Source organism: Phymastichus coffea, unplaced genomic scaffold (genome assembly GCF_024137745.1).
Source record: "Phymastichus coffea isolate CEN01 unplaced genomic scaffold, Cenicafe_Pcof_1.1 PCOF00039, whole genome shotgun sequence".
NCBI classification, from domain to species: Eukaryota; Metazoa; Arthropoda; class Insecta; order Hymenoptera; family Eulophidae; genus Phymastichus; species Phymastichus coffea.
Genome location: NW_026706850.1, coordinates 2503140 through 2529273, shown reverse-complemented (window position 1 = coordinate 2529273; position 26134 = coordinate 2503140). Strand labels below are relative to the sequence as shown.

At 33.8% G+C, this 26134-nt stretch overlaps 2 protein-coding genes across 10 annotated transcripts; one reads left to right on the top strand and one right to left on the bottom strand.

Annotated features, from left to right (window-relative positions):
- The first annotated feature begins 214 nt into the window (after nt 1-214).
- LOC131663918 (probable E3 ubiquitin-protein ligase bre1) lies at nt 215-25817 on the top strand. Its single transcript, XM_058934690.1, has 8 exons — nt 215-759; nt 18823-19038; nt 19821-20284; nt 20795-21025; nt 24322-24620; nt 25027-25142; nt 25290-25361; nt 25451-25817. Exons 2-7 carry the CDS (start codon nt 18858-18860, stop codon nt 25337-25339), a joined length of 1341 nt encoding a protein of 446 aa, XP_058790673.1. The 5' UTR covers nt 215-759; nt 18823-18857; the 3' UTR covers nt 25340-25361; nt 25451-25817.
- On the bottom strand, nt 8780-26134 carry LOC131663919 (phenoloxidase-activating factor 2-like). 9 transcript variants are annotated; one of them, XM_058934692.1, is made up of 8 exons: nt 26021-26101; nt 25811-25932; nt 16668-16721; nt 10842-11037; nt 10451-10732; nt 10073-10341; nt 9841-9998; nt 8780-9752 (listed from the first exon to the last, which is right to left on the bottom strand). In XM_058934692.1, the coding sequence occupies exons 4-8, from the start codon at nt 11024-11026 to the stop codon at nt 9543-9545; spliced, it is 1104 nt and encodes a 367-aa protein (XP_058790675.1). In that variant the 5' UTR covers nt 11027-11037; nt 16668-16721; nt 25811-25932; nt 26021-26101; the 3' UTR covers nt 8780-9542. The 9 variants fall into 9 exon arrangements, with proteins under 9 accessions (XP_058790675.1, XP_058790683.1, XP_058790676.1 ...); XM_058934700.1 differs by lacking the exon at nt 26021-26101 and having other exon boundaries at nt 8780-9623; nt 9693-9752; nt 25811-25938; XM_058934693.1 differs by lacking the exon at nt 25811-25932 and having other exon boundaries at nt 26021-26134.

Sequence of the window (26134 nt, the reverse complement as noted above, 5' to 3'; positions counted from 1 at the left end):
CCGTAGTCGCTCCTTGCTGCACAGAGAGAATTGCATGTGCGCGCGCGTCCCGTTTGTGGGATACAATAGGGACACACTCACATATCCATAAAGGTATACATTTATTATCTGAAACACATACATGTAAGGCGGTGTGCCTCGTCAGTCAGGAAAAAGTAGGGGAGAGGAAGGGAGAAAGCAAGCGGCGAAGAGCCCCCAGCAGTCGAGTAGCTAGCCGTTCGCGTGTCATCACAAATGTGTACGTGCGACGCTCGGGCTCGTACCAGCTGCAAGAGCTGTAAGAGCTGGACTGACTTGTCTCGGTGCCTAACCTCACTTTTTTGATCGCAGACGACGCGTCAATTCTGGAACAAATACACAAATTGCTAAAGCTCGCATAGCAAGCGGCACTTCATGACAAGTGTTTGCATGCTTGAATCTCCATCGAGTGCATATGTGCGTGTATCTGTATAAATACCAGTGTTGATAAAGCCGCATAGGTCCATGGCATCGTACTAAATAGCCGTCTGTCACGCTATATCTTTCTCTCCTCCTTTCTATTACTTCTTTCTTTTTTTTTCATTTTTTCGCGGAGAAAAAGGTGCGCGGATAGCCACGCACTCGAGTCCGTGTGTATATGTGTGTTTGTACGTGCACGCGTGTGTGTATGTCTGTGGACCTGTGAGGCGCGAAGAACTGTCCGCGGCGCGTCCTTCACGCTGTGGAATATGAAGAGCTGAGAGTGAAACACAGGAGGTTGTCGCCTTTTCATCCAGTCCGGTAAGCTACCTCTGATGTGCTTCATGTATCCTTGGCTTTTGTTTTTCTTTTTTCTTTTTCCTGAAGCGTGATCTCATGCTTTGAAATCCTTTTTTCGATACTGATGGCGCATGAGTTGTTTTTTTCTTTGCTTTGTGGTGTACAAACGATCGTACGATATAGAGAATGGTATTACACTGCACGATCCGAACGTTAACGGTCAAATGTTCATATGTTCCATCGTCCTTTAATCCATCGATAATTTTATTTTATTTTTTTCAATGAAAACGTGGCTTTTAAAAACTCATTCGTTTTATTTTGTCAAAATACTTAATTTTATTTAAAATAATTTTATTTTAGTTTTTTCAATGAAATCGTGGCTTTTAAAAACTCATTCATTTTATTTTATCACAATACGGTTCATAAGTATTACGGTATAATTGTAGTTATTTAGCTATTCGAACAACGACCTTCGTGTTTAGATATTCAGTTTGCAAAATTTGCACGTGTTTTATCTCTGAAATTATGCTGCACTCAAAGTGCTCCAAAATAGTTAAAGCGGAAAATGATCATTTTCAAAATGCACTATTATATTAAGTTTTACTAATAATTATCAAACAAATATTTTATGAATATACGAGAGATTAACAAAATTCTTACATTTACGCTATCTAATATGTTAATTAGCTTGTCCTCTATGCAAATTTTCGTCATATTTTTATCTCATCGTAGATATATCCGGATGTCTATTTCTATTATCATTTAGAATTATATATAATTCTGAAAGCTAAATTACCGTAGGTATTATTAAATAAAATAAAAATAAATGTTCTAAAAGAATGCTATCTACCTTTGAGTAAATTATCTCTTACGTCAGTTTAAACAAAAGCACTGTATTAGTTTCGTACGATAACAAAAAAACAATATAAAATTTTGTGTAAAATCGCAACTAAATAACATGAACTATCCGCAAATTATCACGCCAAAGCCTTAAAGATGCATTACTAAAATCGATTTTTACTTCAATTTGTGAAGGTAACGCTTTTTAAATATTTTTAAGTTATAAAATAAACTTCCGTTTATTTGCTTCCACCTATTACAAAGATTTTAATAAAAAATTGAAATACGGCCGTTTCGTAACGAAAAGTAAGAAAAGTTAGAGAAAAAATGTCGTTAAGCTTGTAGTAGGATAAGCTTATTTATTCGCTCATTGTTGAACAATCAAAGATAGTTAGAATGCTTGATTCGTCATTATACAATTTAGCGTTTAAGCTTGTTACGATGTATGTAATTTGTATACTCATGCAATGGCCCTATAATTGGCCTTCTAATTACCGTTCGGACAACGGAAATCATTCCTGTAGCACGCAAGGCCGATTATGTGTAAGGTTCTCTTTTCCGCAAAATAAAGGAGTTCAGAATGATTAGGTTTTTTATTACATATTTCCCTAAGATCACCTTACTTTTGAGGTCAATATACTTCTATATTAGATGATAATCAACTTCACGAGTTATTCCGTAAATAAGTATTCTCTCTTATAAAATCTTGAAGTCTCTCTTTATAATAAAGAGAACTTTGACAAAGTGAAGTCAACTTATTCGAGATCTGATTGGTTGATAAGTAGCCACGTGAACAACTGTTATATGATAGTATATATTTGTTGTGTACTAAAAAATTGCTGCAGTATGATCGATATATTCACACAAATCTTAAAATAAAAACCGACTAATACTAAGATAAAGAAATTCATTGAATTTTGATCATCTATACGAAAGTTTAACTTCGAATAAACAAAGTAGGCAATAAAAGCTACAATTCGTTAGATTATCGCGATAAAATATTATAGTGATTTTAGCTTTATTCAGTTATGTAAAATATTGAAATAATTTTTTTAAATAGTCTAATTACAATCTTGAACGTCTATTGAAGTATGTTATTTACATCGTGAAACATATGATCATAGAAAACTATGTGTTTAGAATTAAAATTGCATTTTTATCGTGTTTTTGAAACTTGATGATTTTTCAAATGGATCAATAAATAATATTGTCGACTACATCTCATATTAAATCACATTGAATTTTCGAATTTTCAATTTCGCCAATAAAAATTTTGATTTATATTCTTGCATCAAAATAAATGCGAAAAAAGAACGAAAAAGATAAATATGCGAAGTGTCTTATACATCATTAATTACATCAAAATAGGTTGGCTTCACTATAAATAGAGTATTAATCAAAATAAAGTAGTCTTGGTTAATTCTTCCGCAGTATGTTTCATAGACTACTTTTTATTAAATTGTTTGCGAATTCAATAAAAGTAATCAACAATAGTTTCAAATTATGTCGAAATATTTGATGTATTTGAATATCAATACATAAAAATATAAATTATCCTTATCGCTAAGTTGTAATATTATAATTGATTTTAATGACAATTATATTATTACAAATTATTATGAATTATTACGAATTATTATAGTTGGTTTTTTATGACAAATTGGAAATAGCTGAGATTATCAACGTCAATTGTAATGAAATGGTTTTCAAAGACTCAAGCACGATCGATTAGAGGTTTAGGCCGATTATACGTAAGATCTGTTTTCCATAAAATCAAGGAAGAAGATGGAAAAGTGCGGACTAAGGAGGGATTGAGCGCGCTAGTGATTGTAGTTACGCAAAAATTACTGCTCATGATCGTACAGTCTTAGCAAATTGAAGTAGGCTAATTTGAATTACTATTTTACAATCAACTACAATAAAAAACAAAGTACATTCACAAACTGGATTCATGGTAAGCTGTTGACAATATTAATCGCGATAATTTTTTGAATATGTTGTCCAATTTTGCACGACTAAAAATTAATCGATAATTTTGTGCGTTAATTTACATGTAAATTATTATATGAAAGACAAGCTACTTAGTAATTTTATTGGAAATTTTACATCCTCAAAGAGTAATTAAGTGTGAACTTCGACATTAAAATTGTAATTTATGGTCGGTCTTGGATAAAAAAATCAGCTTAAAACATTGTAATAATTTTACTAACTTATATACCGAGTTTATTTTGATAATATTTAAATCACAGTTAAATACAACTAAATCAATCAGTAACATATCCATCAAGTTAAATATCACATTAAAGTCTTTGTTGTTTCAACATTCTTGTGTTTGTTTACCAATATATTTTTGAATTTTTGCATTTTAACTTGATTCATATGATGAAGTTACGTATTTTCTTGAGTTGCTTGCTGGATTCTTTGGCTTTTTTAATACTGTTAGCCAGCCAACTATTGGGTGGTACTTTTGAAACAGGTTTCCTATTCGGACATATAGCAGGAAAGTCTGTCGGCTGAAAAATGAGATTAATCTTGTTGTACAAAAAATCGTAAGGTGACTTGTCACCAGAATCAACTTGGATATCGTTGATGGCTTTGTATTCTCTAAGAGCAGCTTTTTCTAGTAAAAATCAAACAGGTTTAGCCACTTATCCTCAGCTTGCTGTTTTATAGCAACGCTAGGAAAGATTGATTGATTTGTTTTAAAATTCGATTAAGATCTTAACAGTACAATTATACTTTTAGCATTACAGCATACATTTAAATTCAACAAACGACTAACCTGTGATAGCCATTAACATAACAATTCGGCCTTATGAACTCTTTTTCGTCAATAGAACATCGTAAACGTGCTGAATTTTTGATATAAGGTTGGATAATCAACTATTTATTCCAGGAAATAACTGTCATTTTCATGGATAAAATTTGTTTCAAAAGCGTATCACCTAACTAAACATGGAAGACAAAGTTATTTAATAAACTAAAAAGTTGATAATATTCCAGTATGCCATAAGTTATATTAAATTCTTAGCTCTCCAGACCTCTTAGCATAAAATAATTTATGCGTAGCAAAAGACATAGCCACGAGCAACAAAATTGTTGGCTTCTGTAAATTTGAGATATTTTTATTATCTTTTGATTAACAGGCTTGCGTGAATATATGCTTTTCCTTGACGAGAACGACGACACAAATTTTTCAATCAAAATTCACCAATGCTTAATCAAAATTTCAAAGGCACTTACAATACAGCGCCTCATACAAGAAAACCTGTAATTGAAAATGTTCCCTTCTTTAGTCAGATCATCGCCGTTATACGGTTCCATAAAGCCATATCTGAATTTGAAGGCATCAACACCAATGACGTAACAAAGAAAACATGCTTAGAATCAATTCTAAGAGACATAACGTGTATTCACATGAAATCGTGATTGGGATTGACGACACTAACACTATCATTGCAATACTAAAAAATCTCTTGTAATTAAAAAACAAAGATCCCGAATTATCTGGGGCATATATATGTATATGTTTCGTGTCGAAAAGAAAAAAGTATCCGTATTTTTTTGTTTCATTTGCAATTATTTATGAAAAGTTATTTAAACAAATTATCATAAAAGTCATTATTTTTACAAGCTGATTACAGCAATTGTTTAAACGGAAAAAAAATCACGAAAAAAAACCCTGTCACGTTTTTTTCTCTAAGGCCAATTTGTTGATGTAAAACGGTAATAAACAATATGCATGTCAGAATAGAAGCAAAATGCGATTGTTTACTATATTTTTAATTAAAAATATAGTAGAATTGAAACATAAGACATACATTGTTTAAAAATAAAAAATTTTAATATATGATCTAATATGTAATTTTTTATTATTATTGTTGCTATTTTTTAATAAATATTATTAATTAATCAAATAATCAATCCATATCTTGAAGTGTATTTGACTTTATATCATAAATGAATAGATTTTAATTCATAAATATGAAATCTTATTCATTTTTTTATCAATCATTGATTACATATTATCAAGAATGGAAACTTTGTCCACAACGTCGGAAACTATATTTATTTTAACTTGAGAAGTCAAATTCAAAATGTTCGTATAGTATCCATTGCGGATGTATCTGCACTCATAAATTAGTCTTGGTTCCCTATAGTCATAATTAATGTAAACTTACCTTTTTTATCATTTCTGGAAAGGTACGGAAGGAAAAAGTGTTAAAAATTCAATGAAGGTTATGGTTGTATCAATTGTATTACTATAATACAATTACTAATCGATGTTCCATCAATACAGCATCTTTAAGGGTATATATTGAGAAATTATGACAGCAGACAATCTGAGCGGACGCCCCAAAAAGAGAGTTTTTTTTGACGAAAGATTGTTCGCTGGTGGACGAGAACTCTTCGTCCGCCAGCCCCAGCCAACAATTTTTTCTCTGACAGCGGACAGTCCGTCGTCCGCTAGCAGACAAGCTTTCTCTTTTTGGGGCGTCCGCTCGAACGTTTTTCCACTCCCATGTAAGAGAGTCTTAAGGATGTCTTTACCATCACCCTCCTTTCTGCGATTTAAACCGTTTCTCTTCATCACATTCTTGTTGCAATTCACTTCTTATATTGTTAAGATCGTCTATAATATTTAATAAATCACTCAAGTTTTCGTCCATTTTGCATGAATGTTATTTAAATATTTTTACTTACTCCGAGTTTATTTATAATCTGTCTTATACATTAGCACAATAAGTAAATGTGATTACTAATATGATAAATTAATATTAGGCATAGATATTTAGAAGAATACTCCAGTAAATATTAATTTTATTTTTAGCTTATATGTTTATGGGATGGATTTTGATTTATTTACATCTTCATCAATTTGTATTTCTTAAGGCTAGTGAAAGTGATCGTTGTCTAAAGAAGTTTGCTGATGAGTTTATTTGGATAGTTATGTAATTTGGTGTTGTATTTTTCTTAAAACGTTTTGATTTCTTATTTTACTTATCATATCTGTAAATCATTTCGAATGCTGTCGTTTGATACGAATCATGGAGCTTATATGTTTTGTAGGATTTTTGATTGAAATCTTTCCAGGATTTCAATATTTAATTTTGAAGCGTTCCCCCATAATTGAATGCCATAGATCCAGATTGATTTAATTATTGCTTTATAGAGAAGTATTTTGTTTTCATTTGTAAACTCTGATTTTCCTCTAATAAGCTAGTATATTTCCCTCTATTTCAGTCCCAGTTGTTTACGTTTTCTAAATTTGTGCTCTTTCTATTTAAGCCTCTGGTCTAGGTGAACTCCCTAGTACTTGACATTATTGCTTTATAGTGGTATGTGCTTATCATTGAGTTTAATAGATAGACAGGTGTTATTTCTAAGTGTAAAAGTCGCATATGTTGATATACTTTCATTTACTTTAATTCTCTGTGAGCTTAGCCAGTTTTGTAGATAATTATTTATACAATTTTGTATTATTTGCTATTATTGCTCCCGAATGTGATATGAAGGTGGTTGTGTCGTCTGCATATGTTACTGCTGTGATTTTTGACAACTTTGGCAAATTAGCGGTGAATAACAAATAAAAGGTTCTCTTTGATAAACATCTTTTTAGTTCATGTAGAAGTCCTTTACGCCATATTTTATCAAAAACCTATACGATGTCAAAGAATATGCAGGTACGATATTGTTTTTCTTGCGACTATCACTATTCTGTTTACTTGTATCATGGAGTGATGACACTTAAATCGGAGTTGATGGTCTGAAATAAGTTTTCTGTTGATTATGATTGGATTGATTTTAGCTATTACTATTTTTTCAAAAAATTTTCGAGAGTACTAGTTAAAAACTAATCGGTCTACATAACGTCACCATTTCTGCTTCTTTACTAAGTTTAGAGATTAAAATAATCTCTGCCACTATCCATTGGATAGGAAAATAACTAAGACATGCATTAAAAGTAATTTTATTGCTATTATAGGTAGCTTTTTAATCATTTTTCATGTAATATTATCAAAGCCGAATGCTTTTTTGTTATTAATATTTTTAATTAAATGTAATAGTTCCTTTGTTTTAACTGTTGCAATTGATGTAGTATCTTGGACGTCCAGGTATTTTAGCAATGAATTATCTTCTTGTGTGATGATTATTCTTTGATATGATTTGAATACAGTGCATAGATGATTTACAAACGTGTTGATTTTTTCCTCGTCTGATCTGGGCCATTTGCCATAAGGTTTTTTGATAGGTAAAATAAATACAGGTGATCTTTTAAGTCTCTTGGTGACTTTTCTTAGTGAATAATCTGTTGCTTCTGTTAGATTTAATTAACTAAGTTTATTTGGTGTTTGTAAATTTCTTACTAATATAATATTTTCTTTTTGGCTGTTTTATTTTATTTTTTCTTTACTTGATCTTGTTCTTAGCAATCTTTTTTCTTTAATTTTTTTAGTTATTTTATTTAAAATAAATTGTGAAGACTTTTTATTATTCTTAGTAGTAGAACTTTTATCAGAAGCTTCGGTCAGGAGATGGTTGAGTGTGTTAATACCATTTTCTATTTCGGTATCTGACTTCGAAGGTATGTTACAAGTAAGACTTTCATCGATAAAAAGAGCGTATTTTTCCAATCTTTTTTCATGTAGCTGTTGACTGTTATGAACACTTATGAATGTAATGTAATTAGTACTGGCGAATGGTCTGATGTTAAATCCAAACCACAGTCGATAGCTTTCGTTTCCTCCATAATCGACACTTTTTCATAGTCTTCCTCGTCGATTTTGCGGGAAATAAAATCTTACGCGTAATCAGCCTAAGTTTCCATTTGATTACGCTTCAAGTCGTTGATAACCATAACTAAATTTGACATCAATCGCACCTTTTTTTAAATTGTTATAAAAATCAATCACAATATTTCAAATTAACTTATATCTTTTATATTTATATTTTCATGTGCTGATAGTTACATACATCATAAATGTCGTCATCATTTGAAACCAAAGTCGATTACTTTTATTGCATCTAGAAATAATTTAATAAAAAGTAGTGTACAAAATGCGTCAGTCAGAAGAATGACTTAAGACTCTAACTTTGTTCCGATCATTGGTGTACTGATAGTACAGTTAAATAAGGTGACCTTAGGAAAATAAATAATGAAAAAACTATAATAATTAACAATTGCTTTTATTTAATAAGATAGTAACAAATTCAATACTATTCCATAAACGTTAAGTATCGAAATTAATACTAACAATGTAATGAATTTTAATCAAATAGATGGACAATATGTGCTATAAGCCTAATATTACTATTGAAATATAGTCTATAGGTGAAAATAACAATTATGGACGAGCAACGATGGAAATCTTTTAAAACACTTTTATTGCGTTCACTTACTATGGAAACTTATTGGTTAAAATTCTTAACTAAACTACAAAATACAACCTTGAGACACCGATATAGTATATACATCAATTCGTGAACACAAAACTAAAATGATGGTTTATGGAACCTGACATATCTGCTTTACTTTACTAAAAACAATTTGTAAAAAATAGATAATTAAAATAAAGTTTTCAAATTTTCTTTTTCCCCTTAAATTTTTAGGGTAAGCAGATCTCCATTTGCATGTTTTTCATTATTGTTAATATTTTGTATAAAAACACTACTTTGCCCTATGTTACCTATGCTGGTAGGCTTCCATGGCGCCATATTGATATACCGCTGACTAACATGTCAGATCTCGGTAAAGTATTGAATTATTTCTATGCGATTAATTTGAAAAATAAAAATAATTTTTATAAAATGAAAAAATCATATAGCATTGAAAATTATTGAAAATTATACATATTCAAATGACCAATCAGCAGAAACGTTATCTTGCAATATTAGAATAATTTAAAAGTGGATTTTTTTAAGCAAATTATGCATTCTAATATCAACACATATATAGACGCTTATTAGTATATATGTGTTTGTGGACGATATTCAGTATTATCTAAGTTGTAAAACAGTAACTGTTCATCAATCCATATGCGTGCCTGTATAACACTTGCAAAAATATTAGGAGCCCGCTCAGAGTATCCCACGTTTTGGGCTAAAATTCCTACCTGAACAAATCTTTGGTTGTCATTTTTCAAAGGACAAACAAAAGGACTGCCACCGTTTCCCTAGAAAAATACAAGCATTGATAATGTGCTTCAATTAAAGTAAAATTATTGATATTATTGATAAGATAATTAATATAAAATAATATACCTTCCATATACTGTTTTTAACTCTATCAGTCCCACAGATTAGACTTTTATCGAGCAAAACATTGCTATCTAATCCACTTTGTTGTAGAGCTCTTTTGCAAATAATTCGAGGTAATATTTGCAAATTCATTCTTTTCAAAACCTTTTCGTACGAGTCGCCTGTAAACAATATTGCTTTAGTAATAGAAGTATCAAGAAAATTATTAATTTTAATTTATCAGAGTTTACGTTACCTAGATGGTTTAGACCCCAGCCGCTGATGATGCATTGAGTAGTTTTGAATTCATTAATAGATTCAGGAAGGCAAATGACATTTACGTTGTTCGTTATTTTTAATGATCGATTTAAGATCAAAAGTGCAACATCATTGAAAAAAAATTCAGAGTTGTAATTTTCGTGAATTATAATAGTTTCAACAGCGCGATCCTGGTGCGGCAATTTTTCGTTAGTACTTTGGGTATCCCATTCTCCAGCTCGAATTTTAATTCTCTCTGGAATTTTCCTGTAAATTAAAAACTGAAGGTAAAACGTGGAAAGACATTGACACTGATACGAATGCTGTAGATACATGATTTTCACGAAACATGCACTGGACGTAAAAGAAAGTATACCCGTCAACGCAGTGCGCAGCTGTCAAAACAACTTTCCGATGAATGAGGGCTCCATCGCAAATGTATTCATCTTGTTTGTCAGCTGTGTTATGCAACACTGCAATCGTCCAAGGAAACTCGCCGAATTTCGTTTCGTAATAGTTTCTGCTCGTCATACTTGAGTTGATTCCCTCAAAATGACGAATTCCGCAATTAGCCACACTTATTTGCTTCGTTTCAGAAAATATTATTTGGTCAAGGTCACAACAGATTTCAAGTATGGAATCGCAATCTTTTCTTTTCCTAAGAAATAAATCGAGATGAAAATTGATTAGCGTGAAGGCTTCAACAAAGCAAGTAAAATATTGCCTCGTTAGCGCAAATGAAAAACGCGTTAGTAGAAAGCATTTACCGTACAATTACGCTTCTCACAGGTCGTAAGTTAATGATTTCATCGTCGAGATTATCTCCAGATTTCTCGTTGCATTGCCAAATTGAGACGCATTGGCAATCTTTTGCTTTATTAGCAGTAGCGTGATTCCATTCCGCATTCATGAAAATCATTATAAATAGTATTGTATTGATTCTCACTTCCATAATCAGCTTACCTGAAATCAAATTTCGTAATATAACACTGTAATGTACGTTTCTACTGTTGTTACTGTAATGTACGTGACGTAAACAAATATCACAAATGGAATGACGATGATGGATGACAATTATACGTCGATAATATCTAGCGGCTCAGGTACATCCACGAGTGAATACGCACATATGGAACGTCGCCTATTAAAAGGATTAAAGAATGGTCAACTCCTCCTTGGATGTTCCTCTTATGTACGTAGTCGGCTTTATTAGCTGACTTTTACGGGTCAGTCGCAAAGTAAATTTGAGAGTTGCATCGTGTACTTACTCTTGTTATTCGACTAGCTATCAACTACGTATTCTTAAAATTTCTAAAATTAACTGTACGAGAAGTATTTTTAGTTGTTAGATAGATGTACGCTGTCACGAATCATTTGTGATAAGTTCTGTTCGTAGATTCGGCATAAATCAGGCAAAATTTCATCAATGGATACACACGTTTCAACTAAACTGTCTTATTCCTGAAAGCAGGCCAATAAAGAAAACGCCAACCAACTCGTATGCTTCCACTTTGCGCGCCATAAACCGCATCATCCTTTTCTCACTCGCCTTGTCATTGTCATGTTGTTGGCGATCGCGTGTCTTCGAGCGAATTAGCGATGACGACGACAACGACCAGTAAAGCAAGAGGAAAGTCGGTCTGAGCCTCTCTTTCATTCTTTTCGTTCCCTCGCTCAATCGACCGAAGCTATCGGCAAGTATATAGTGCTGATGTTTGCGCGATTTTCTTTTTCTCTCTCTCTCTCTCTCTCTCTCTCTCTCTCTTTCCCACCTACGTCAGAGTTCTCACGGTCTACTTCTCTCTAGCGGGCGCCCAACCCCTTAAAAAACGGCCTTTCAGAAGTCTCGACCCGTTGCGTGTTCTTCAAGTTTCGTGTGTATGAACGACCTGCTCTCTCGTCCCCTCTGACCCTCTCGTGGCATATTCACGCTGACCCACCGAATTTCTCTCGAATTTACCTACGACGCGCTTTATCCTCTTTTCTTATTTGCTTATTCTATTGAGGGAAGCGAGCACTTTTTAAATCCAGATGCATGGACCGTTGGCAAAAATTTGAAACAATTGTGCTTGTTTACAACAACAAAAAGGATATTTTTTCTAACAATAATTTATTTAGATAGAAGGCGAACAAAAAATCTTTGTTACCACATACTCATAACACTCAAGCGTAACATCATTCAAAGCCGTAATACCCGATGCTTAAATCAGCCGTACTTTGCTAATAAAGTTCAAGGTTTATAGCCGTGCCAGCTTCCACTGAATAATTTACGTTCGATACTGCGAGGTGAGCTTGAGCGATTTTAACGTTAGCTCTTGAGATTAAATTGCTTTTTCATTCAACACTGCCTTAATAACATTAACGCATGCGTTGTAGCTCTGCAAATAATTGAGCTTTATCTTATATAAGCTGCTATTAAGCTCCTGGTGATTGTTACGAACGATAGACAAATCGCTGTAATAATCATTGGTTTTTGGTACAATACTTGAGTCTATTCTTTTCATTTTACATCGACACTAAACATATTTTTGTTAAACCTCCGTGCTTTTCCCTTTAAATTGTTATAGCACGAAGAACGCCGTTGAATTTTTCTAAATCGATAAAACATTAAGAATTTGATAAAGACTATTTTCCTCAACGGTAAAGCCTTTCTGACGCTGACGAACAATTTCTTTTGCGTCTTGCGATAGAAAGCCGATTAGATTATAAGAAAATTGCATTGGAATGTTTAAAACTCGATGTAATTATGACAAGATCTTGATTAAAGCTTTGCTATTTCGAAATTTAAATAAACGTAAGTTTATTAAAATAAATAATATTCCATAAGTAACGTAAAATCTCTGTCGTCTTATTTTTATCCTTCAAAGAAATTGCATCTTCGCAATTTTAATTGCCAGTTAAAATTGTCTGCTCGAGCGAGCAATGGCTTAAGTTCGCGACCCTTTTTAATTGGAGATTTTAATTAGCGTTTGATCTGTTTTGCTCTGGGCGCTTACGCCCGTCGTTTCTTCGATACTACTCGAAGCCAACGCAATCCATTGCTTCTGGTAATACTCACTTCACTGTCAGCTACAAACAAAGCTTATTTTAACGTAGCAGATTTCTTTTATGTGCTTGCGAAACAGAAGTGAAACAGAAGGAACAAGAACGTGCAGGACATAAATATAGCTCCATTGTATAGTTTGCATAGTTTTTTTTTAAGGTATACAATGGAATTCTACGCGGCAGACATTTGTTTCTTGGAAATATCGGTATGCTCGGTTATGCATGAATTTCATCTCTAGCTTTCTTGATATTAGTCCATTCAAGATTCCTACCTATTAAAGCAGTATGCTATAATTTATTTTTAAATGCTCTGGATAAGTTTTTAATTACTCATTTACCGTGATTTTAATTATGGCAAATGCTCATGATTATTGACAGTGTTAAACATTAAACTTTAAATCTACCGTCTCAACATAATTATTATTTGTAATAATAATAAAATAAAATAATAATTATTATTATTACGTAATGTTAAATATTAACGTTAAATCTACAATTCAACTTCTATCCACTCTGTACGCTATTTATCAAAGAAAGCTCTGAGTAAATCCTTTTCTCGAATCCTACAATCAATGAAAGCTTCTTTTTTAAATGTTGATAGAAATGAAATATCACAGTTATCCAGATAAGTTTTAAAGAATTAAGACATCTTTTTTTATAGGCTTGAGCTTATTACGTCATTCTGTGTAAAAATTTTATCAAGATCAGCTACGTCAAGTAAGTCGAAAAAACTTCAAACACAAGTGTCATTCTATAAGACGTTCTTGTATTTCGTATTTTCGCAAATATTTCGTAACAATACATAAAACGGAAAAATTGCACATGAAGCGCACAAATGCAAAAACTACATGTATATGTTGGTGTTATTACGTTTTTTTTTCTTACTAAAAAGGAGAATGATGGGAAATGAAGCCTCTATTGATTGTGACTGGTCAATAGTAGATAGAGGTTATGGCATACGATTGACGTGAATGCAGTGGTGGGCCGCGAAATGCTCCCGAGCTCTGTAGCTGCCTTCACTGCTTACGATTTCTTGCTTGATAGCACATGCTCTCGGCTCGAAATCGTAAGCAGTGAAGGCAGCTACAGAGCTCGGGAGCATTTCGCGGCCCACCAATGCGTGAATGCTGGTGTGACGAAAGATTTGGCGCGAGAATTGGAATTGATTTACATGTCATGTACAATTTACCAAATATTCAGCGACCATGCTCGCCCGGCTTGCATCTCTTTCTCCTGTAATACTTGCACGCAGCCACACTCGTTTTATACCGCGAGAGACGCACAGAGAGTGTTTTCCCGTGTTGCTCTTAGCGCTTCAGCCACGACTTCTTTTCGCGCCACGTAAAGTCAAAAAGATGCTTAATTAATGAATGTTTCATTGCATCATGCTCCATTCTTTTTTTCAAGATACTCGAGTGCAGACTATCTTAATTTGCATTTTCGAATTGAACAGCTCAAAAATGTTTAATAATTACATTTTACGCTGGATAGCTATTGGTCGGTTTAAATTTTTGAAATTTATACGAAAAGAATTCTTCACGCATATTGTTATATAATTACTATTAGCAATTTTACAGAAGCAATACTATACGAGGCTAACTTTACTTTCATATCGTGCAGAGCCATAGATTATCTTAAAACCACAAAAATGTTGTTCGTTCCTTTACCTTTTACATCAAAACTGATGTTTAGATCTGTGTTTATTATGTAAAGTCTTTATCTAACGTATGACACTTTTCTGAATTCATGCAACATCATCGATAGCTTTATGAAATAATAGCTGTAATTGATCGGAGATGTTGTCGACGAATAATTGCCCAACTGTACTCGTAAATTATGACTGTTTGGCAAACAAAGCCAGATGATTTTAGGGCAATCGTTGCTCCAAATATGACATGTGCGTCGAGGAAGCGACTCGAACAATATCGTCAGGAACAATACGATTACGAAAGACGCTTATCGGGATAGTTGCAGTAGAAAAATTTTATCGCTGATTAAGAAAATTTGAGTCGAAAAAGACACGATAAAATGCGTATGTGGGAGTATTAAACTCGCGTTATCAACGATTCCATCAGCGTGCATACAATTCCAACAGTTGCAAATATGTCATTCGGAATCTTGGCTTACATTCATGTTTAATGGATTTTGCCTAATGATATTCATTGCTGGGTATTATTATCATCCTGTAGTCGAGGTTGTTTGTGTGTGCTTGGCAGCTCTGCATACGATGCATTAATGTGCCAGCGCGCGTGAATATTTAAGGTCCACTTGCAGCGCTACGCGGACATCAGTGCCATGTACGTTGACGCGACTATTCGAAAAACTCAAGATTCATCCGACGTACAATTGATTGAACAATAGTTTCGGGCCACATTGCGCGCGTCACCGATCACCGACGACACGAGCCTGTCTCTCTCGATAGTAAAATTTGAATAACCGCCGCGGGGGATGAGAGCGGCAGACCGGCCTCGGCGTGCGTTTCGCGCGTCCGATATTGAAATTCGGATGATTTTGCCGTCGCGGTGGAGCGCTGTTTACTCGCGACGTCGGAAATCTCTGTGCGCGTCTCGGCGCGCGTAAATTCATGTGGCCGAGAGCGCGGAGCCGCGGCCATAATTCAGCGCCCAGATCGCCCACCACGCATGAATTGCGAGTTTGCGGCCGAAATCGCCCCGAGCGATAAGCTCGTGTACGCGCCCGTTTTGCATTTTAGGAACGCAAAGTCGACGTGCTATCGTTCTTTTTTCAGCCAGCCATCAATTTTCCTTCAACGCTCGTTACGTTTACGCTTTGTTGCGCCGCCGAATACTTTCGAAGCGCCGTGTGCGTTTGTCGATGCCGTACCTTACTGCACTTTGGTCGAAGCGAGGATTTATAGGAGTATTTCTTTTTGCGAATTCCTTTGCATTAGGGACTCGCGAAAAACGTCACTTTCATCTCGAGGGCAACATGTATTTAACCGGCTTTATACGCGAACTTCAAAAACGTTTTCAGCACTTTGCTATTAAATTCGCACTTTCTAGCGAGAACATTTGCTTTCTCGTTTTTCTAGAAAAACTATCGTCGATATTTTTTCTTTGCCTCAATTTTCTTATAAATACTCAATAGTAATCACAAACTAGCAACGATGCCTTATATCAAGATAATGACGCAAATCCGATAAGTAATTGTAATCAATATTTTCACCTTGCAAAAGTTACTAATTATACCGTTAAATAAAACAAATTGACCGAGAATATTATACTAGTAACATCAGACCACATGTATTTAATTAAGATACATTTTTAGGAAACTTAAAAAATCAAATTTTCCAAAACTTTGCTCATTTTTTCTCGAAAACTATGGGTTGGAGACAAAAACTATTCAAAACATTTTTTGTCCAAAATCCGCTGAAGAAACAGCAATTTTCAATTTTCAACTAGATGAAAAACACTCTATTATTAATTGTCGTTCATAACAATTTAGCGGCACAACATCCAAAACATTTAGATGTAATGGGCCAAAATACGTAAGAAAATCACATTAAAGAAACAATTATGAAACCATACCTGGCTGTTTGGCTGTTGGGGGTTGTGACTTCCGGACATTTGCGTCTTCTCGAGCTACAAAATAAAAATAAAGAAGCACGAACTTTTAAACGGGCATCATAGAAAAGAATGTTATTTCTACTTAATATATTAATAATAATCAAAGAAATTTGTAAATGGACGTGTGCTAGCTTTAACTACATTCGTATCATTACTATGTGTGCTAATTTTGATATTCATTCATACATTAACTGACTGATTTTCAGCAGCTTATGAGTTATTAGCAAGTATACTAAATCAGTGAATTAATCTAACCGATACCATTAGTTCATTAAGGCATGCCTTCATTAATGTGTAAACCGATAGCTGTGGAAAAATAGCATAATCATTTAGTATAGTTGCTAATAACCCGCTAATAGCTCAAATTGCAATCAGTTAGTATATAAGTGTTTGAGGGGAATTCAAGCAGAAACAAATATTACATCGAAATCTACTCCCATACCAACTAAAACCTAAACGTTTCGTCTGAGATCCATCCGTCTGACTTGCCAATATGTCTTAACGACGAGATCTTGCCATAAACGCGCTGATTACCTAAAAACTTAATTATTTTCACGATAACATAGATTTATCTTATCTCACCTTACTTAAAATTTGTTGAACTACTTATCCGGGCAACGTTCGTGACAGAGACTCACCGCTTCAAAGGACGATTTGCGCGTCACTAAACTTTCTCTCTACGCTGCACCCATGAACACTGTATACAGTCTCCATGCTGTATGCCCCTTCCCATTACTAGATGACGCGGCCCTTCGGGCTTACCTGCCCAAGCGCGTTCAGATTTATGCGCGAAAATTCAAATTTATTTCATCCTACTTTTAGAAATTTTCTTTTAGAAAAAGAGCGCCAAATTTTTTATTTTCTTATACTCTAAAATAGTTGCGTGAAAAATCTAAAAGTATAAGATTTATATTTCAGCAGTAAATGCAATTTATGAGTAATCAAAATATATAATAATTTACAAAAATGAAAATATGTCGTTAATAAATTTTTTTTAATTATCAGTATAAATCAATAATTTTATAAGTATCTATGACATTAAAATTAATATTGGCTTGAAATTTGGTTGGAAGAAAGAGAAAGTAAATAGACTAAAATCGAGGAAAATATATTTTTATCTACATTGTAAATTGAGCGGTAAGCGGACAGCGATCACGAAAATTAATTATCAGAATATTTAACCCTTTAAATTTGAAGAATGTTCACGGATATTTTCATCGAGGTAACAAAAAATATAACAAGGGAGCCGTGTAACCACTACTATTGAGTATGTAAGGTTCAATATCGTATAATAGTATTATAGCTTCGTACATTTTATCAATCATAGATTTAATTAATTCTTTGAATAATTTTTTTGACACATCTCTAAAAGCTCATCGGTTGTTGTGGAAAATTCAGTGCCTATATTTTTCATTCAATAAATATCTATGAAGTGTTTCAAACAGCACATTTTTCTATGCATATACCAGAAGAATCTAAAAATTGACATGTAAACGGTTCAAATAATATAATAAATAAAAACAAAAAACACAAGAGAAAGAATACGCGAAGTGCACTAAACCACACTGATATAATTTATTTAAGATACTGACATCGTCAACAATAAGAAAATATTAAACATTTGTATATGCAAATATTAAGAATGCAGAAAATCATACGTGACAATTGTCGATGCAGCAGCAAAAAAATGAGGTTGCGTGTTCTGAAAATTTAAATAGTTACAAATGTAATTTAAATGGTTCGACAGCCAAATATTTTGTATCCAAAATGAATTCTCGTCTAGAAATTTCAATGGAGCCCTTTCTTAATGATTAACAATCACAATAAAATATTGTAAGTTAGTAGGGAAAAATGGATGAATACCTAAAAATTTCGTGTAAATTTTGTACAAAGTTTGTATAAAATGTGTTAAAAATATGTACAAGATTTGGACGAGTTTTCTCGGAAAAGATTTAGACAAGTTGCATAGACTTTGTATATACATTTTGTACAAAATATACTATACTCAATTTTTAGTGTGGATGGTTTAACAGCAGCATTAGTATCGATAAAACGTTTAAACGGGTAGAATAATATCTAGTCGGGGCAAAAGATGATGAGAATTCGGACGTTGCAGGCTGGTAATCATCATCCTAGTGCGGCGGTGCGGCGATGAGCGGGTCGCGGCTTGGTAGAGGTCGAGCGGGCCGCTTGGCGTTGTTCGTCTGCGGCCTCCTCGGTGTCATCTTCTTCGTGTTCCTTTATCGCTCGACCAGCACCGAAATGGCAAGACTCAAGGACCTCCACGTGAAGTGCGCTCAGCAGCAGGAGGCGCTCGCTGCCCAATTACAGGGTGAGTCTTTTTTAATTAAACTTTTCGTCGCCGACCCCCGACCGTCGCTATCTTGCTGGCGCTCTGCCAAAAAACCACTCTCGTGTTCGAATTCGCTCTTCCTCCCGAAGCTTGGCCTACTGCAGATTGCATTTTCTTTTCGATTTCTATCTCGGTTTTGTCAACTGCTTACAAATCATTCATTATTCTACCGAAACTATAGGTTTTCGAACGTCATTTATTAATACAAAGGGCGGTCTGAATGTTTTTGTAGAGCGATTACAGTTTATTCATAACCACTGTCCTTGAGCTCGATTAACTTGCGGATGCTTTTAGCTTCCGTTCGAAATAATAATTGCTCTACTTTAACTCTTTCGTTTTATCGAGGCAGTCGATGCTAAGCATGAACATTTTTTTTACCTTCAGCTATATTAATAATAAAATCATGAATTACCGCCTTCGCGAAAATCCTACATGATGAATTGATATTTTTGAAAAAAGTAAATTTGCAATGGCCAAACGAATAACGACTGTAGCTTACGAATGAATTAGCTGAGCCGGCAGAGAGAAATAAATGGAGCGAGCGAGTCGAATAAGCATGGCGAGATAGCGTCGGTCTTTTCGAGCTCATTAAGCTAGCCGCTGATTCGCTCATTGCGAATATAACGAGCGACTGGAGCTCTGCCCGAAGCCATTAGAGAGAGAGGAGAGAGAGAAAGAGAGAGAGAGAGAGAGAGAGAGAGAGAGAGAGAGCGCGCGCGAGAACCCTCGATAATTGTTGTACATGTTTGAAACGTGCGCAGTGATCTACGAGTACAAGGTGCAGCTGGAGAAGACGCTGTCGAACGAGAAGAGTGCCAACGCCGCGGCCAAGGAGGAGCTCCAACAGAAGGCTACACGCGAACGCTCCCTCCGCGACAAAGACACCGTGGAGGCGAGCCAGCGTTACAACGCTCTCCAGCAGAGCTACAACATCCTCAAAGCCGAGCTTCAAGATCTCAAGGACGAGGGTAAGAAGAAGGAGGAGGTGGCGCGAGAGAACATCAAGCAACTGGAGAAGACCCTGCAGGAGCTCAGGGCCAAGCAGAAGAAGGACCTCGAGGCGTTCGAACACCTCAAGGACGAACACGTGCAGGCGCTCAGCGAGAAAGAGCAGATCGAGAACAAGTACGAAAACCTGAAGAAAGTCACCAGCGAGGACAACGGCAATGTCGAGCGACTGCAGAAGCAGGTCATACAGCTGCAGCGAGAACTCGACGAAGCCAAGGTACGAATTATTTACACCTTGCCTGCCTTCCCACCTTTGCTTCTCCATCCGAGACTTGCATCTGGTCTATGATTTATGATATGCATTATGTGCGACGCCACCGCGCTCAAGGCTAAGCGACACGTTCTTTCTTCCTCTATCTTGATAATATAACTAAGTAGTTATAGTTCGCTCGGCGCGGCCTTGCACTTGAAAAACTTATTACCTCTAATTGCTTCGTCTTTAGACAACATTTATAGCAATTGATTGTTGCTATATATCGGCTGAAAACTAAATTTCCAACAACAGAATCTAACTTTAACTTTCAAAGGAATGAGGCTATGATTACAAGAAACTTTACGTTTGTCCTGAGAATTTATAGCTTTCTTTGCTATGATGCAGACTTACTTTTCTAAACGATTTTAAAAACTTTTAAATTTTTTAAAATCGTCAACGCTTATTCTATGATGTAAAGGTAAATTGCAAATTTTCGTGGAACTTCACGCTTAACACAAAAATCACTTATTTCAGAAGACTCCTCATTTCTCGGTGGGAGGCGTGCGAGGTGCGAAGCTTGAAAGGTCCCAAGTGCTACCGAGGCTTCCGAACGATGCAGCCAGCCTCAGCGACAACGACGTCAATAACAACGAAAACAGCTACAATAACAATGCCGATAATAACCACATCGAGAAGCCAAGCAACGCGGAGAGCAATAACAAAGACAACTTGGCTCAGATGTTGCGACCGTCGTCACAACAGCAGGTAAGTCGACCGAGCGACAATATGCAAGCTGCTCAAAATCCGCAGCCACTACAGGCGCCTCAAAATCATCGACATCTCGACGACGAAGCCGCGGAAAATAACGCCGACGAGGCCAGGTTTGAGAGCCGCAACGGCAACATTGTCCCGGTCGGAGTAAACGAACAATTCGCCCGGCCTATACCTTACGAGCGACAAAACGAACGAGAACAGCAGGAGCAGCAGCAGCTCAAACAGGTCCTTGCCCCACCCGACGAGCCCAGCAATCTTGACGACGATAAAAAGGAATTCGCGCCGAATAGACTGTCGTCCAAGGGGCCCGCTGTGGTGCCCATGCTTAAACCACAGGCTGCTGCCGCCGCGGACTCAACCCAACTCGAAGACGAACAGAACAATGCTGTTGACTTTAATGATACCGATTGATCAAAATTTCCATTCTAAGTTCAGCGTTATAAACGACTTCGGAAAATGCCAATACTGATTTGACTATCGACAGAAACGTATGAATGTGTTAGCTTTAAGTTACATGGCATTATTTTATCATTTCTGCCTGTAATTCTATCAAGATTAATCTAATATGCAATCTCGTCAAAATATCAATTTAATTACTTTTATCGTACGATTTATAATAAATTGAGATTTCATTGCATTTATTTGAAATTATACTTGATAAGATTTTAATTATCATTAAGTTAGAATACAACAAATGTCAAAGCGCAATAAATTTTTATGCGCCTCTTGTCGATATAACTTTTTTAGACAGTATTTGAAAAATACTGGCTTACGAATTATGAAACAGACATTTATTTTATGTGTAAATGTTTTTATCATTTTTTATTTGTGTTAAAGCTTTCTTTGAAATAGTTTTCTAGGTGGGTTATTAGATGGTGCTATTGTACTTATCTATGTAGATTCTTTTTTCTATCAGTATAATTTACCCCTAATCTGCAGTACGTTCTTACCATGACAGGCAATCACACTAATGAAATTCCTGTATTTTTCTATTTCTTCTGTTTTTTATCGGAGCTGAAATTTAGAAATTAGTACAGGAAATATTGCATATTTTACTTTAAATTTATATTTAAAAATCAAATTGAGCCTTCAATCGTGTGATATATTAAATAAAATAGATTTTATAATTCAAGTGCAAAATCTGTCATTGCGGGGTTTTTTATACTTTTAATATTGATGATGGTTTCAATGTATTGAAAGTAAATTTTTACTCCCATTTTTGTATGTTAGTTATGTAGTTATGATGATCGTACTTGCATTATTTTCAGCTGAATCATTAAATAGTAATACTTGTTATTTTTTAATTAATATGATATATTTAAAAAATAATAATTTTCGATCATGGGTTAAAGTGATAGTAGCTTTGATATATGTATAAAAATATATACAGTCACTGAAATAGCACGTTAATATCGTCTCAAACTTAAACGCCTATTATCTGCATTTTAGAAATTTTTTTCAGCTAGTAATATTCTTTTTAATAAAGTTATAACTTTGATGAATGTCTTAAATTAAATGTCATAGCTATCGTATCTTTATAAATTTATAAATTAATTTTATATAAATAAAAAGGTATTTGCTTTCAAAAGTGCAGATACACGTATTTTCAGTTAGAATTATGAATTTTCAACTAAAAAAATTAACGCGCCAGAAAAATATGCAAGATGTTTGTGTCTGTAATTTTTTTTTGTGTTGCTCAATAGCTTAATAAATTGTTGTTATTTTTATTTGCTTGTGTTCTTTTTTGTTCTTTTGCCCTGTTAACAAATGCAACGTTAATTGACATTGTGACGAAGGCCGTGAAGACTAAGGTGAGACAATAAGTTGTGATGGTTTGATATTTTTTTACTGTACCAATAGATTGAGCATAAACTATTGAGACTGTTTTTTTTACGAAATCGTGTTGTTTACTCTTTTGTTAACAAATATTTATAATACATTTTTAAGATATTTAAATTTTCTGTAGTTATGATTAATATTATTTAAATATTGTTCTATATAATAATTCACGAATAAAATTCTACAAAGTATATTTTATGATTTAATGATGTCATTGTAAAGAGTTATTCAAAATAAATAAGTTAGATAATGCGTTGGTATCTTCAATAGTATCCGTCAATTAATCGTATTAATGTCACCGAGGTAAGTTACTATCTATGAAATATCGGAGTTCAGTATCATATCAAATTTTTTAAGTTGTATTATAATTTTGATAGAATAAAGTTTTTTAATTTAATGTATATTTTGTAGTATAATTTATTCAGATGTCAATGAGTATTTTTAAGTAAAGGTTTTCAATACTTCATCATGTGAGAATATAATTTGGTAGAAAAAAATTGTTATTGGAAAGAAAACACTCGTTCGTGGAATTTCAAACTCGTATTGTAAATATAGAAAAGTACAGTATTAATTTTATAATAATATTGTAGAGCACGTAGCAGCAAATGCTATTCCAAGATGTATATATAATACGTATGATCAAAAAAATCACTATTTATATGAATTGTAAATTGTTTTAATATTGTAAATAATATTATCAAATAACACTATTGTAATAGTTTCCTGTCACGCATGTTATAATATGACGGAATGCACTAATGAGCCAAGTGGATAAAAATAAACACCAAATGCAGGTAAAAATTGATATGAATCTTGAACCAAAAATCATCGTTCATTTATGTAAGGCATTACCTTTACGGTAAATATTATTCGAACTCACCAAATTATAAATTTTCATGTACAACGAAAACAACTGTTACTAGTGTTAAATGTACTGCTTGTTTAATAGAGTTGGTAATATATCTTACTTATAATTTAAGATTAAATAAGATAATAAGAGAAAAAAATTTTACGTACTAGCTTATTTGTCTTATTATTAACTCGTAGTAGTTGTAATAACAGAATATGCCTTCAAAATCAAAATAAATATAAAGTTAATTGAAATTCATAGTAATACAATGTATATACTCTTTCACTAACTTTAAAATAATAATACATTTTCGTATTCTCGAATGTTTTTACCTAGAAACAGCGTTTTAATTGTATAAAGCACAGTCCAACCATATGTAAATAGACATTACATTGAAAGGCTCCTGATCCGCAAAGATTTCATTTAATCACGTCAGTGAATATCACTTTTTAAAATTGTACACATTAGTAATATCAAAAAATACTGTTATGATTGTGATATATAATTTTCCAGAAATATTAAACACATGCCATCCCATAAATTGAACTGCAAAATAGTCTCGTGTGAAAAAATATCTCAATTGGGCTTTTAATTGCAGGCGGTTGCTTCGGTAGCGTCGAAACCAGGGATAGAAAATTCAAGTAAGCCATTGGCACTACTGAATAGGTCACCGGTGAAATTACCAGTAGGGGTACCACCAATACCCAGACTGATTGAACCTGATGCGAAAAAGGAATCAGCGGGTCAAGCACCGCCACCACCGGAACCGGAACCCGAAACCCATGTCAAACACATTGGAGAGCAAATTATTGACAGACACGAAGCTGAATCGAACTGGTTCAAATTGAAACATGGCGTCCAGGAAGTTGGCGATCCACATCACATCGAGAAGAGCGGGTAAGTACCGTTTTATCAGGTGACCAAATGCGAAGATCGACTTGATCGCATAACTACGGAGGTATAAACCGACATAACGGTGATTGTGTTTGGGCGTGCTTTTACTATGCAATAGCGGATCTTTTGTAATATAAACAGAGTTCACGCGAATTGCACAATGAGCAATATAACTAACGCTATAATACTTATATTATAACAAACTATTAAGAAAAGTGTATACGATATTATTATTCTATGCAACATTGACTCTTATATTTAAAAAAATGTTAATCCACCTGCGATGGTACAAACAAGTGTCGTCACGTTACAGTAAATAGCTATATAAAAAATAATAAATGATCTTTGAGTATTATTTCGATTTTTAAAACTCAAACTCTTTTGTTTGATTTTATTATAATTATTCCAGATTTGAAAATGCCGGGGGCAATGAAGATGTTGAACAATATGATGATTATAATTATAAGGAACCACAAAATAAGAATGGAGATCTTCACCTTGAGGAAGGTGAAGATGAACGTGAAGGTTTGTGAACTTTATTACACAACTAGTTAATTAAATCGAATATTATGATCATTCCATTATGATTGATTAATACACTTTCGTTCAGCGAATATTATCTCAAACCTTAAATTTAGTAAAAAAATAATAGGATTGAATAATTCATTGCAGATGAAGATGACTACATGCATAATAACATGAATGCTGTAAAACACGAGTGAAGTTTAATCTTCACAAATTAAGGTAAACATTGTTTATCTAATCATATACAAAGTAATATACCATTTGTATAACCATTATCGTGAATAAAACAAACTTTAATTTACAATCAGGTTATGGAAACATGAAATCTCTCTTTGAACAGTTATTGACAGCAGTGGCAGTTTTTATTAATAAAAAATAGTAAAATCTTGATAATTTGATACTGAAGAGTTTGGGTTTCCAAGTCAAATTATTGAAGTTTGAATTAGCAAGGTAAATTTTATGGAAAATTGAAAAAATTTCAAACTATTAAGATCGTCAAGATTATTATTTATTTATTCAAAAGAAGGAAGTCATTTTCGCGGAGTTTGAATTTGGTTAGTGCATAACTTCGACCGAGATGGAAGTAATTTGTTTTTTTATTAATTTAATTTTAGTTTCAGTCGTATTTTTTAAAAACTGGTGTTTGTAAGGAGAAATTCATTACGTACATTTGCTCGTGATTTTGTAAATCCTTTGATTTTTTCTATCATTGTTAATTCTTCAGTTAAATAAGGAATCGAAACTGACTTGATTGTTCTTCTTCATCCGATAAGTTTTTATCGACTCGTACCTTTTTATTTAAAACCATTTAAAACCACAGCAACAATATGACTATCACTTTTTCATTCGAAAACGGTAATCGTTTTATTAACACTTACGTAATTAGTATATGAAATTGCATCAAACTGTGACCACTTTTAGGTTCTTCAAACATTTTCAATCTTAACGTCAACTTCTGTTGAAATTTGAAAAACAGCGATCAAACAATTACG

Bases quoted from the DNA above. Each gene is read 5' to 3' on its own strand.
- LOC131663918 (XM_058934690.1), top strand. From the start codon at position 18,858: ATGAGCGGGTCGCGGCTTGGTAGAGGTCGAGCGGGCCGCTTGGCGTTG. The intron at 20,285-20,794 runs GTACGAATTATT...CACTTATTTCAG, and splicing joins GAGAACTCGACGAAGCCAAG to AAGACTCCTCATTTCTCGGT. The intron at 25,143-25,289 runs GTTTGTGAACTT...AATTCATTGCAG, and splicing joins AGGTGAAGATGAACGTGAAG to ATGAAGATGACTACATGCAT.
- LOC131663919 (XM_058934693.1), bottom strand. From the start codon at position 11,026: ATGGAAGTGAGAATCAATACAATACTATTTATAATGATTTTCATGAAT. The intron at 10,733-10,841 runs GTAAATGCTTTC...TTTATTTCTTAG, and splicing joins GTGAGAAGCGTAATTGTACG to GAAAAGAAAAGATTGCGATT. The intron at 10,342-10,450 runs GTATACTTTCTT...TTTAATTTACAG, and splicing joins GCTGCGCACTGCGTTGACGG to GAAAATTCCAGAGAGAATTA.